This window comes from Heterodontus francisci, chromosome 1 (genome assembly GCF_036365525.1).
Source record: "Heterodontus francisci isolate sHetFra1 chromosome 1, sHetFra1.hap1, whole genome shotgun sequence".
Lineage (NCBI taxonomy): Eukaryota > Metazoa > Chordata > Chondrichthyes > Heterodontiformes > Heterodontidae > Heterodontus > Heterodontus francisci.
Window position 1 is genome coordinate 201437540 of NC_090371.1, and position 14704 is coordinate 201452243.

Consider the following 14704-nt stretch of genomic DNA (forward strand, 5'->3'; position numbering starts at 1 on the left):
TGTTGTGCTTTTGGAATTGATTATCATCGCCTTCTCAGGATTCAGGGTCTTTCAAAGTATTAACAATAATTCCTTAATCTGTAAAATGCCCTTTTGCTCTTCTATTCTTTAATGATCATAACTGTATACTTGAGCGGAATTTTATTGAAATAGACCTGCCTGCTTCAGTAGCAGGCTTTGCCGTGGCTGTTTAACTCAGCCACTGAATTAGCACCCCGGTCGTGATTTCCTGACCAATGACAGAGTCTGGGTATGCTGACAATTATCTCTTAAAGGAATGATTTCTATTTAAAAAGGACTCCGGCAGGGGTCAGAATGGCTGTAGCCAACACTGCTACTGAAGGAAGAAGGAAGAAGAAGGATGGCAAGAAGATATGGGAAGGCCGATGTGAGAAGCCCAATACGCGTGAGCAAGGGCAAATACTGGAGACAGGGAGAGCTGAAGGCCACAGAACACAAAAAGCAATGCTCAGCTGGATGCAGGTGCTGAGCCTCAGGGATTACTCACAAAAATGGAATTGGTGCAACAGTAACGGAAAATGTGAGTGCTTCAGTCAGCATTGCCCGAGGCAGTGCACACCCTTGGACAGAGATTGGAGGAGTCCTTCTCTATCATGAGTGCCATGATGTCTCAGGCATTTGTGTGGATCTTCACCTCCATGGAATGAGTGGCCACCTGCATGGAGAATTAGACGTGCAGGCTGCTGAGTATGTTCTGGCCCAGACCAATGACTGCCACATTCTGTCGTCCACTTTGCACAGGATGGAGGAAAGCCGTGCCTAGATGGCTCAATGCCTTACTGAAATGCAGCCGTGCTCTCCCGTGATTCTTTGCCCCCACCCCCAACAACACCACATCCCCACCAGACAGAGCCCTACATGCTGCCTCCTGCCCTGATGACCAAGTCTGCCGGTGGGATAGTCTTTGGCAGAACACTCAAGGGCTCCAAAAAACAGGGGACACCCATCACGGATACCTTACCTGTCAGGTCAGGGGTATGAGCAACCTGTCTTTAGCTCAGCTGAAGCCACAGGGCTTGCACCATGTAGTAATAATAGGAGGTAGAAGAAAAAGACATAATAATTGCTCAAGGGGATTGACTTGGGTATTAATAACAATATTCCTGGCATTATGTTTATGATTATTTCAATTAATCAAACACTTAAGGCAGGATTTTGTTCTGCACTTGGAGACGAGCATGGAGGTTGGGTGGGGGGGGAAAGGGGGCAAATAAAATGGCAGAGGGTACCATTCCCGATGTTGCCCAGGCCCCCTGCCATATTGTCCGGGGCATGGAAGATCGAGGACAACCTTCCCGGCCGAGGCCAATTGAGGCCCTTAAGTGACCAATTAACGGACACTTAAGGCCATCTTCCCATCTCCACTTCAATTTTATTGAAGGCGGAGAGGCCTGCTACCGCATGGAGACACGATCAAGTAAAGCCTGGTGGCCTCCTAGCGGGTTTGGGTGGTGGGGTCCCTCCTTTGGGCGCAATCCAGGACCCTTCAAGGTCCCCACAAGGCACTGACCGCCCCCCGAGGAAGACCACCCTCACCCTGTCACTGGGGCCTTCCTGAATGGCCCAGGCAACACTGACCCCACTTACCTCTCCCAGGATCTCCTTCATTCGTTGGTACCAGCAGTGGCCACTGCTCCCGGTGGCGCTGCCGATACTGCAAAGATGCCGACACTCCAATTGGTCGGCAGCTCTGGAGGCAGCAGCTTGTCCCTTAAAGAAACAGCGTCTCCGATAGCGGGCAGTTAATTGGTTGCCTGCCATTATATAGCAATGGGTGTCCAAAGGAGGGCCGAGGCGGGGTCTCCCCTGCCTTCCGGCCTGCCGCCAGAAGCCCCATCGCTGGAATAAAATATGCTCTTTTATTTGAACTCCTCATTCTCTTGACCTCCACTCTGTTGCATCCCAAATTCCAAATGGACAGTATCCTTCAGGTGAATTGTATAATTAGGTTGGAAGAAAAGAAAAGGCTGTGAATGTTACAGTAGGAATTTTGACTGTGGGAATAATTTGTTTTTGGGGGCGGAGGGTTTATGTTTGCACTGCCATATGGTCTCACACCCCCAGATTAGCTAAACTGTGCTTATATGAGGCAGCGCAGGTGAGCACAGCAGGCACCCTGGCCACATCTGGCTCCTTGGATGTGGAGCAAGATACTGATCGGTCTGCACCTTCCTCCTCCTGCCACTTCAGTCCTCTCTGCTGCACGATATTGTGCTAGGCAAAGCAGAACACTATGGTTCGGTAGACCCTTGACGGTACATATTGAAGGTGCCCCCAGGCAGTAAAGGTACCTGAATTGCATCTTCAGACACCCAATAGAGATAGAGATAGAGATACAGCACTGAAACAGGCCCTTCGGCCCACCGAGTCTATGCCGACCATCAACCACCCATTTATACTAATCCTGCACTAATTCCATATTCCTACCACATCCCCACCTGTCCCTATATTTCCCTACCACCTACCTATATTAGGGGCAATTTATAATGGCCAATTTACCGATCAACCTGCAAGTCTTTGGCATGTGGGAGGAAACCGGAGCACCCGGAAGAAACCCACGCAGACACACGGAGAACTTGCAAACTCCACACAGGCAGTACCCAGAATTGAACCCGGGTCGCTGGAGCTGTGAGGCTGCGTGCTAACCACTGCGCCACTGGGTTTATGATCACCATTGTGGTCATGTAGCTTTTGTTGCACCTCTGCCCTGCATCACTGGTAGGGCTCCTCACAGGAAAGATCAGCCTGGTCCTCAGAGGGTAGCCTTTGTCTCCAAGGAGCCACCGCTCACTCTTTGTGGAGGCGTGAAAACCTGTGGGAGATGTGACAGAATGAATGAATCATGGAAGTTTCCAGAATATCTTGCACAGACATGCATGATAACCTTCCAAATGCCATATACATCTGAAAATTGAGGAGGTGGAATCACTTCTGATTAATGTATCCAGGCTGATCTGAAGGCAGCTTGTGTGCAGTCAATGACTCTCTGTACCTGTGAGAATCCAGCCGCTGCAGCAAATCCGAAAGTCCTCTGTGTCTGAATGACATAGGTATCAAAGTGAACACAAGTGGCAGCTTTGGCAAACATGGCATCGACCTCCTGGGAGATACACCTGCGGGCCACAGATTGAGAGATCCTGGAGATGCCACCAACAGATCCCTGGAAGGAGTCAGAGGTGACAAAATTTAGAGCTGTGGTGATCTTGATGCTACTGGCAATGCGGGGCCACCTGGCCCTCTTGGAAGGACGTCTTGTTCCAGGAGACTGCAGATGTCGGCAACGACCTGCCTCAAAAGCCTGAGCTTCCTGAGGCTCTGTTGGTTTGACATGTCGAGGAAGCTGATCCTCTCCTTGCACACCCTGTGCTGGGAGTATCACTTCCTTAGAGCTGGAGCTCTCTGTCCATACCCTCTATCCCGTGGAGTAGCATGCGATCGTGGAGAAGGTAGTTGTTGTTGTTGCTTCTGCTGTTGCTGTGCCTGTTGTTCCACATCAGAGGTCCATGGTGTAGCTGCAGAAGTTGCTCCTTTGCCACAATGAAGGCTGACAGCAGGGAAGTTCAGATCAAGGTGAGTAAAGTCCAAGGTAGGTGAAAAAGTTGGAAATCACCTGTGACGCATTGAAATCAGGCTTTTGGGCTCATGCTCACAGCAGCTGTTCTTTCACATAGGCAGCCAAGCAGCTATGCAATTTCACTATTTAAAAGCTTTCAAGCTTGTCAGTTTCATGAACAATGGCTCCCACTGTGCTCTCGCCTTGTTGACCCTAGCAGATGTCACAGAGCTTGGGAAACCTGTACAATAGCTGTTAAAGCCAGAATCCTGCATTAAATACACAATTAATTTACCAATTAAACTACTTACCCGACAGTTTCACAGGTGTTTCCTCCCTGCCTCCAAACGCACCCCAGTAAAATCTGGAACTGGGCGGCACCATGTCGGGTTTCTGACCTGCTGGCACTTTTTGGAACTTTAACCCCCCCTGGCCTGCACCCATATCCACCATACCCCCCCCCCCCCCCCCCCCTCACGACCCCACACCTACCACTGCTAGTTAAAATTCCACCACTTATGTTAATTGTGCAATAGTTTGCGTTGTCGTTTGATTACCTCCACCCCCTTCCCTGTATTTTTATATGCAAAATATTACATGCTGCTACATCTGGTCATAATATTACCCTTATGAAAAGAAGGGCTTGTGCTATGTTCCTCAGGCAGTGGAAAAAAAGTGCAAACCTCCATGCAATTATAAAATCATGCCCAGCATGTTACCAATGTCTGGAGCAAATCAATCAGATTCTTCAAAGCCAATAATAACCAGAAGAGGTATTGACTGGCTTTTTCTGCAGCTAATTTGGAAACATTTAACAATAGAGGGAATTTTAATCCCTGGAAAATCAGATGTGTTTCAAACTCGATGTACTGATTTTGTGCTTACTTCTCCGATGCACATTCCATCTGAAACAGGCTACATGTCAAAGAGTGTAGTCTCATAAAATTTGCCTGAATACACTAAGAAAAAATATTTTATTATGCCAGTTCGAACTACAAAGTTGGGCTGCAGTAATGACTTGAATTTACACTACATGATTTTGTAAGGTTAAATATGCATAGCACTACTTGTGAAAAACAGTTCTGCGATGCTAACTTTCATTTGCCACATAACTGTTGAATTAAATGTGGTAAGAGGATATTATGATGTAAGATTTATTACTAGGTTATGTATGCAATAATTTCTGAGACAATATACTGACATCAAGTTTGCTATACAAACATGCACAGACCCTATCTCTTTGGATACACACAGAGTGGAACGTCTTGACAAGCTCAGCACGTGCATCTTACCTTTAAAATAAGGAACATAGTTAGGTGTGAGAGTGGATGGAGGGCTGGAGTGTGTTGACAAGGAGCTGTAACTACCAGTATGCAGGGAATGAATACCAGCAGAGGTGAGCACTGAGCAGAACAAAAGGATGCAAGTAAAGAGAGAAAATTGTTTAAATGTATTTGGTGATAAGGATTGGTAATGAGATTGGTTCTAATCTCCCACACACTTAAATGATATTCATCCCTGTTAGATATTCTTTTGATACAGACCATTCCTAGACCATGAATAAATTGATCTGACCGCTGGCAGCTACTAATACGGATCCCAAACAGACTCTCCCTCTGAAGAAATATCTCACCTCCATTGGTGTCTCCCCAGTGACCCTGATTGACATTGGGAATTGTGAAGAACTTGCATTTATGTATAGCACCTTATCATGTCTTTCAATAACATTCCACTGTGCTTCACAAACAATTAATTACTTTAAGGTGCAATTGCTGGAGTTTTGTAGGCAATACAATTGTTGTTTCCCACACCATCTGGTTCCACTGATAGTATATGAGAGAAATGGCCATTTGTTAAATTTTTTGGTGATAATTGTTGCAGAAAGCAATGTTGATCTTGACACTGAGTGAACTCCCTGTTCTCCTTTAAAAAGTGCAGTAGGATCTTTAACATCACCTGAAACAATAGAACAAGCAGACAGGGCCTCTGTTTAATGTTTCATCCAAAGGAGACACCTTCCATAATGCAGAACTTAGTAGTGCACTCAGGTGTCAGCCTTAAACCCTCAAATCATAGAGTGCAGCTTGAACCCACAATCATATTGACTCAAAGGTGAGAGTGCTACCAACTAAGCAAGCTAGCAGTGCGGGTTGGATTTTCTAACTTCAGGACATTGACTTTGGGACCAAATAGGGATCTGGAGTTAACGCTTGCTGGCAGCGCGCCCGACGGCACAACCTTCCCGGAGGCAGCCTCCTAAATAGCTGCCTCGGCACTCGCCATCCTTTAAGGATGATGAGCGGGCACTCGATGCTGTCGCCCAATCAGAGGGCCAGCAGCTCTGGAGCCTTGGCAGCCCTACCAGGAGAGCTGAATGCTGCTGAGGCAGGTGAGGGAGCATGCGGGTGCCTCAACACGGAGGCTGTCTCGGAGGCGTGCATTTAAATTACAAATTCTGAGGAGCAAAGCCGTTAGAACCCTTGGAGCGGAGGGGAAACCCCTCCGAGTGGATTGTTTAGACCACAGGTGAGGCCTTTCCTGGCCACGATGCCATCTCTGCGCGTGGAGCCTCTGGCTCTAATGGCCTCCCTGGCCTGCTGCAGCAGGCCGCCTCTTTTGCAATTGTGGCCTCTTCACAGGACCGGGGTGGGGAGCACTCCACCAGCAGCTGGTGCACCTGCAAAATCAAACCTAATTGGGTCTGTAATCAGCTTAATTGCCTGCCCGCCTCCATGGTGCAGGCAGCTGATCCGGGTCCCCAACCGCCTATGGGAAACTTCCCCGGTGGCGGGAATGCGTCGGGAAGCTGTCCTAACCGGGCTCCCCACTATTTTCTTGACCCCCATCCACTCCCCCGCCTCCTAGCCAACATCACGGGGCTGTGAAAATTCAGCCCAGTAGGGGTGCTGCATTCCACACAATGTGACAACAATATGCTGTACTGTAAGATTCTCCTGAGGTGGAGAGGTTTTATAGATAAGAGGATAGTTATTCAAATGTATTCTGCTTTTGATGCATATTCCAAAAAGAAATGTGTGGCCTGGTGTTAGTTCTTATAAATGAACATTTTTTCTCAGAGGCTGCCATTCGTTACATTTGCCCGTGCCCATTTAATTTCTATGAGACTGCAAGAATCTACTTGCCTGGCAAAATCTTCCAACTGCCCCGGTGCCTCAGTAGAACCTCCAGTTTGCAGGGTGCAAGGTTTCTTTAGGTTCCATTCTACGTGGTGCATCTAATAGCTAGCAGGGTGGAAAGTGATGAGAAAAGCTAAGAACACCCCATCCCACCTCAGTACCATTGCAATAGTGGGCCTGTGCCTCTGTCAGGCACAAGCCAGTGACGTAAGTTTGGGATCCTCAGAGAGTCCCTGAGGAGCGCAGTGCTTTCTGCTATTTTTTCCTCGACTCCACTGAGAAACTGTAAACTTTCTTCACGTACTAAGAGGAAGAAAATACATCCAAATAAACCAAGTTAATATGCGCAAGTCTGTGTAGACCCTGCAAGGTTCTATTCAACACTAATTAAGTGCTAAAGGCACATAGAAATAGAATCATTTGAAAACAAATCTCTGCCTCCCAAGCAATGAAGGCAAAGCTAATTTATCTTCCATAGTCACTCTTTTTCCTTTCAAAGCATGTCTATCAAATGGGGGTAAGCCAACTTGGAAACTGCTGTGTTTTGCTTCTTGGCTAATGGGCACAAAATTCATTTGCCCTGATTTTTGGGTATAGGGACTGTGATTTGTGGCATGCCCATGCCTATTGGAAACGAGGTGGATGTGACACAAAATTCAACTACCCACCTCATTTCCAAGATTGCAGTGTGGCCACAAACTGCTTCCATGCAGCCATGGTCTCCATTTCAGCACAGGCATTCTCTGAACACTCTAGCAGGCTGAGTATCGTTCGGAAGAAACTACATACTCCAGGAGCCCTTCCCATTTTAAAGTTGCAGCTCCTTTCAAAGGAAGATGCTGAAATGCCATTAAGGGAGCAGCTATACCAAAGGAAAGAGAGGGCTCCCAGATTTTGTGATGCTGTCCTGCACTCACTGTTTAGAGAGGTCCAGGCCAGGAAGGAGGCCATGTTTTCAGCAGGGGCCAGGAAGCCCTCCAGACTAACACTGCAAAGGGAATGGGAGCAGGTGGCGCGGGTCATGACTGCCCAGAACTTGGCACTACAAACCTGGCAGGAGTGCTGCAAGAAGTTTAATAACCTCACTCAGGTGGTCAATGTGAGTGAATGCATCTGCACACCACATCTTGCTCCCATCACAACACATACCTCTCACAATGCTCAATGCACCACACCCCCATCACTCAACCAGCAGGACTCCCTGGCACTCAGGACGCACCCTTAACAGCCTTTCACTACACCTCACCCTCACACAACTCCCAATGCTGTCAACCTCACACCCACATCTCAATGCCTCCACATGGTTCGAGCTATTCAGCTATGGCAGGCACATCATCCAAACATACAGGCACAAAGTCACTGCGCTCTCTCTTGCAGGAGACGATTGCCCACAACAGGCAGGAGAGGCAGATGACCAGCGAAGGACCAACAAGAATTGAACCCATCAACGCACTCGAGTAGATGGTTTCAGGATCATGGGCACCAATGCCACAGAGCCAATGGCACTCGGCACTACCAAGGCCATCCAGAATGAAGGTAAACTGCTGCCTTATGCATCTTCTCCATTCACTCCTCACATTCATCCTGAAAGGTGCCATGAAATGGAAATGCAGATGGAGTTACCATGGACCTTCTGCTTTCCTCCCCATCTCCACTTCCCTCACCTCTACCCTCCCCTTATGTTTTTGTGCTTTCAGATAGTCAAGAACTGCTGGCTGCTCAGCTCCTGAAGCCTCATGCAGAAATGTGAGAGGAAGAAGAGAATTCGGAGGAAGAAGCACCGTCATTCAACCTAACACTCACAGCCAACAGCACAGATACTGGCACTGCATGATTAGAGGCTAGTTTAGAGTCGGGATCTGCATGTAGTGAGTCACTGGAAACAAGAGGACTGCAGCCAGGCCAGGAGGATAGGTCAGTTCGTGTGCAAATTCCATAGAGGGTGAGGTTGCGAACCAGTTCTGTCACAGAGGACTCAGATAAGGATCTTGTTGGGGTGCATACGAACATACGAATTAGGAGCAGGAGTAGGCCACTTGGCCCCTCGAGCCTGCTCCGCCATTCAATAAGATCATGGCCGATATGATTGTAACCTCAACTCCACATTCCCGGCTACCCCAACGAACCTTTCAGCCCCTTGTTTTTCAAAAATTACCTACCTCTGCCTTGAAAATATTCAAAGATTCTGCTGCCACTGCCTTTTGAAAGAGAGTTCCAAAGACTCACGAACCCTCAGAGAAAATAGTTCTCCTCATCTCTGTCTTAAATGGGCGACCCCTTATTTTTAAACAGTGACCCTTAGTTCTAGATTCTCCCACAAGAGGAAACATTCTTTCCACATTCACCCTGTCAAGACCCCTCAGAATCTCATGTTTCAATCAAGTCGCCTCTTACTCTTCTAAACTCCAGCATATACAAACCTAGCCTGTCCAACCTTTCCTCCTAAGACAACCCACCCATTCCAGATATTAGTCTAGTAAACCTTCTCTGAAGTGCTTCCAACGCACTTACATCCTTCCTTAAATAAGGAGACCAATACTGTACACAGTACTCCAGATGTGGTCTTACCAATGCCCTTTATAGCTGAAGTATAATATCCCTACTTTTGCATTCAATTCCCCTCGCAATAAATAGTAACTTTCTATTAGCTTTCCTAATTACATGCTGTACCTGCATACTAACCTTTTGCAATTCATGCACTAGGACACCCAGATCCTTCTGCATCTCACAGCTCTGCAATCTCTCACCATTTAGATAATATGCTTCTTTTTTATTCTTCCTGTCAAAATGGACATGTTCACATTACACTCCAATTGCCAGATCTTTGCCCACTCACTTAACCTATCTATATCCCTTTGTAGCCTCCGTATATCCTCGTCACAACTTAATTTCCTACCTATCTTTGTGTCATCAGAAAATTTAGCAACCATACCTTTGGTCTCTTCATCCAAGTCATTTATATAAATGTAAAAAGTTAAGGCCCCAGCACTGATCCCTGTGACACACCACTCGTTACATCTTGCCAACGAGAAAATGACCCATTTATGCCTACTTTCTGTTTCCTGTTAGCTGGCCAATCTTCTATCCATGCCAAAATGTTACCCCCTACACCATGAGCTTTTATTTTCCACAATAACCTTTGATGTGGCACCTTATCGATTGGACTACAGGAAAAGGCTAACGACAATGCACACCAAGATTGTGTTGGCGGGTCTGCTAGGTCGTCTTCAGTCACTGGCTAGGAGGATGGAGGAGTCTGATCCCAATGCGGCACTGGGCATCATGCATAGTTTGGGGCCCATCCTTTCCATCTCCATGGCAACACTGCCAGACAGACCTATGATTAAGTGTCTGCTGGTCACTGCCTCAGTTTCTACTGCAACATAAGGCGGAGTCCTCCCGTTGTTGCACTGCTGCATTGGAGGCTTATACAGAAGTCATGATATCACTGGCCGCTGGCATGCAAGCTCAAACTGCTGCCCTTGTTGATCTCAGTGTTCGACAGGGTATGCAGGTTCTCATAGCAATCTGTGCTCCAGCAGATTTCAAGGATTACTGAGGTGCCACCCTGTCGGGATGGCATTGGCATCCTGCAGCACAAATGTGTTGTCCTCCCAGAATGACAGCATTTGTGCTCCCACTAATGCCCTTGCTGGGGCCTCTCAGCCAGCCAGCTCAAAGGACTGCCACCTATTTTGAGGTGGTGCAATCTGAAGTTGGGCTCTCAAGGCCCAGAGCTGCTTGAGGACATCCTCCAAGGTTATCTGCCATCTCCCCCAATGAAAGTCAGCAGCTTTCCATCAGATATGCTGCAGCCACTGGAGTAGCATTGTGTAGCAGCACTACACCAGGCAAGGGCACCGGCCACACAGACATTAAGGGGATGCACAAGGGTGACTGGTTCTTTTGTTTTGTATTATTGACGTCTTGCTACATAAAGTTGTGTGAAGAATTTTGTTGTTAGCCTTTATTGAGTGCTGCAGAACAAGGGGACTTTGTGATTGGGAGTCTGAGATGGATGTACTGTAAGGGAATAGCGAGTCCAGGCTGAGAAAGTTCGTTTTAACTGAAGCAAAGCCTCATTTTGTTGTCCCTCTCACTCTGTCTAGTTGCACTTGGTGGATGTGGTTTCCTCCCTTCCTTCCGCTCCTCCTCCTAGTCTTCCTCCTCCTCTGTAGGTGGTTAACTTCAGGTCCTACGAGGTATTGGCCGAGTCCTCATAACTGCAAGGTTGTGGAGGACGCAGCACTTGACCACAAACATGGATACCCTCTCGGGCTTATACTGCAGAGATTCCTCTGGGTGTTCTAAGCAGCAGAATCTCTGCTTTCGGAGCCCAATAGCTTGTTTCACAGTGTTGCATAGGGCTCCACGGCTCTCGTTCAAGGCCTTCTGACCCTGTATGCTGGGATGGTATTGGGAGTTGTGAACGATGTGTGGAGGGGGTAGCCCTCGTCACTGAGCAACCATCCTGTTGTCTGTCTTGGAAGCCCCAAGAGTGTGGGAATTGCTGACTGTCGCAGGATAAAAGCATCGTGGGTGCTGCCAGGATAGCGGGCATTCAACAAGTTCTTGGTGTGGTTGCACACCAACTGCACACTGACTGAGTAGTAGCCCTTTCCGTTATGGTATCACTCCCCATTGACATGGTGGGCCCGCAGAGTCACATGCATGCAGTCTATGGCGCCCTGCACCATTGCGATGTCTGCTATCCTGGCGAATGCACGTGCCCTTGCATCCTGATCTTCCTCCTAAGGGAGAAGAGGAAGTTCCCCCTCCTTCTGTACAGTTTCTTTGTCACCTCTCGGATGCAACTGTGGACAATGCATTGTGATACGATGCTAATGTCACCTGCTCCCATCTGGAACAAACTGGTTACGAGAATGAACGGGCAATTGTGATCTTCACAGCCACTGGGAGGGCCATCCTTGCCCTGGTTTGAGGCTTCAGGTCTTTGCCAAGGAGGTAAAACAACTCCGTCACTATCTCTTTAGTGCAGGGAGGTCTCCTGAGGCACTGTTCCTGGTTCATCCCAACATAAGAGTGGAACGCCCAGGAAGACCCTCTCAGGTTTGGGTCTTCTAAGGACAGCCCTCTTTCTTCTCCCTCCTCCTAGAGATTCCTCTTTCTTTCTCCTCCTAATCACGTCCTGCTCATGTTGCAGAGCAAGTGACACTGCAACTATTGGCCCCATACCTACGTAAGGCTTTATTTCCTTTTTTCTTGAGGTCAGCAAAAGCCTCCAAATTCCTCCAGCAACTCACCGCAGTATTTTCACCAACTTTGCCTGAGCACAAGTAAGTCAAAAGTTCTGATGAAGGGTCACTGACCTGAAACATTAACTCTGCTTGTCTCTCCACAGCTGCTGCCAGACCTGCTGAGTATTTCAGCATTTCTTGTTTTTATTTCAGATTTCCAGCATCTACAGTATTTCGCTTTTATTAAGTCAAAAGCAGCTCAGCGGCAATGTGCTGAACATGCCTTTAAATAGCCCCAGAACGGGGCCCACCTTGCTTCTTAACACTTGTTTTAGGAGTGAATAAGAAGTTATTCCCTGCACATTCATTGACTGATTTTGTATTTGTGCACTGCACCGGCCCATTGACGTTTGTGACATCATGATCTTGCCCTTTCAACCTCTTTGCACACATGCAGGGGACACACCTGTGTGTGTCACTTCAGTTGCCTCACTCAGCACGCCCCATGTGAGGAACATAGCAGGAGTAGGCCATTCAGCCCATCAAGCCTGCTCTGCCATTCATTACGATCATGCCTTTTCTCACATTATCCCCATATCCCTTTATGTCATTGGCATTTAGAAATCTGTCAATCTCTGCTTTAAACATACTCAGTGATTGAGCTTCCACAGCCCTCTGGCCTACAGAATTCCAAAGATTCACAACCCTCTAAGCAAAGAAATTTCACCTCATCTCGGTCCTAAGTGGCTTCCCCGTTATTCTGAAATTGTGTTCTCTGGTTCTAGACTCCCAAACCAGGGGAAACATCTTACCTGCATCTACCCTGTCTATCCCTTTAAGTATGTGGTAGGTTTCAATGAGATAAACAGCCAGCAGAGCCTCCTCTGCTTCAACTCTGCAGGTAGGCCTGTGTAGGGATGAATTTCACAGCCAATAAATTTGGAGTTAAAAATTATTGATGCCAGAACATGGGATGATGTGGGCTCCTCAAATACTGAGTCAGCTGCTGCTGACAATGGACTCCATGAGGAGACCACTCTCTCTGCCCATAACAAAGACACAGTGGGTGGGGCAGGGGTTAAATTAGGTCACATAGCCCTCGTTTTGCAGGTGCTACCTGGTCTCCTAAGTTCCCAAAATGGCAGGCAGGAAGCACATGCACACTTCTGACTGGAAGTGTGCCACCTGCTGCATTAGAGAACGACAAGAAAAAGGCATCTTTACACAGGCCTTGCAGATGCAAATAAGGGCCTAACTCCTGATTCAGTTCCCCACTGCAACATTGGTTAACCCCGAGGCCGTAAGTTACAGCACTCGCTGCACTCAGGGAAACCAACACTAGAGACCACATACACGAAAAAAAGCTCAGTTGCTTAACCACAATCACTGTCCTATTTGACCCTGAGTGGCTTCCGATGTCATATCCTTTCCATCACCAAGCCAGACAATTTCTACCTCCATAATATTGCATGTCTCCACCTCACCTCATCATATCTGCGGCTGAAACCGTCATGACTTTGTTACCTCCAGACTTGACTATTCCATCCTTTTCTGGTTGGCCATCCATCTACCACCCTTCACAAGCTTGAGTTCATCCAAAACCTCCACCAAGTCCCATTGTCCCATCATCTCTTGCTCGCAGATCTATATTGGCTCCCAGTTGACAAACAACTTGATTTTAAAATCCTCATCCCTGAGTTTAAATCTCTTAAACCCCTCCTTCTGTCTCTATAATCTTTTCCAGTCCTACAACCCTCAGAGAACACGGTGTTGCTCCAATTCTGGCCTCTCGTGCATTCCTGATTTCCTTCGTCCCACCATTGGTGACCGATAATTAGCTGTCCAGGTTCGAAGCTCTAGAATTCCCTCCCGAGTTCTCTACCTCTCGATTCTCCTTTAAGACAGTCCTTAAAACCTAGCTCTTTGACCAATCTTCTGGTTACCTGTTCTAATGTCTCCTTTTTTGGCTCAGTGTTAATTTTTATCTGAATACACTCCTGTGAAGCACTTTGGGATGTTTTACTACATTAAAGCCACTATATAAATGCAAGTTGTTGTTGCTGTAATATTACTATCTGGTAGACATTGAGATGGCCCATCGAGTAACGTAATCAAATTGCTCGTAGTTCTCAAATATTTCAAGTAGAAAGCTTGCTGCACTTTTTAGTTTTGCCTTTCCACAATAGTTATGAGGCACTATAATAAGGGTAGTTATTACCTGGTCTATGGAAATGTTGGGGTGAGCGGGACCATGTTGGGGTGTAACGTCCATAACCAAGAGACCCAAAGGATCCAGGACTGGAAGCTCTGCGTTGTCTGGGTCCATCCTGTAAAGCAAAAAAAAGGATTCCTTCGTTATGTGCTGTTCAGTAGAAATCAGTATCTTGGTCACTGGTTCAAAGCAATCATGACTAAAACATTAGTTTTGCTTAGGGTTGTTCAACTCTGGCTATGCAAGTTTTAATGCAGCTCCGAGGAACAAGGAAAAGATTTCCCTCCACCATCTGAATGAAACTGAATTTGTCAGTTTTATCTCAGATTGTGCTGGCTTCATTGCATAGTCCTCCAACTAATTATCGGGAAGACCAAAGCCATTGTCTTCAGTCCCTCCTGCCACAAACTCTATTCCCTAGCAACCAACTCCATCCCTCTCCCTTGCAACTGTCTGAGGCTGAGTAAGACTGGTTACAACTTTGGTGACATATTTAATCCTGACTACATAGCTATGCTATCAGTAAGATCAGCTACTTCCACCTCTTTAATATCACTTGACTCTGCTCCTGCCTCAGCTCATC

General features: G+C 47.2%; 1 protein-coding gene across 1 annotated transcript in view; it reads right to left on the reverse strand.

Annotated features, from left to right (window-relative positions):
- Nucleotides 1-14704, reverse strand: part of ablim2 (actin binding LIM protein family, member 2) — a 444286-nt gene that overhangs the window by 151214 nt on the left and 278368 nt on the right. Inside the window, exon 12 of the mRNA XM_068019832.1 lies at nt 14128-14236. Within this exon, the coding sequence (XP_067875933.1) occupies nt 14128-14236 (109 nt within the window). The remainder of the gene's footprint in view (nt 1-14127; nt 14237-14704) is intronic.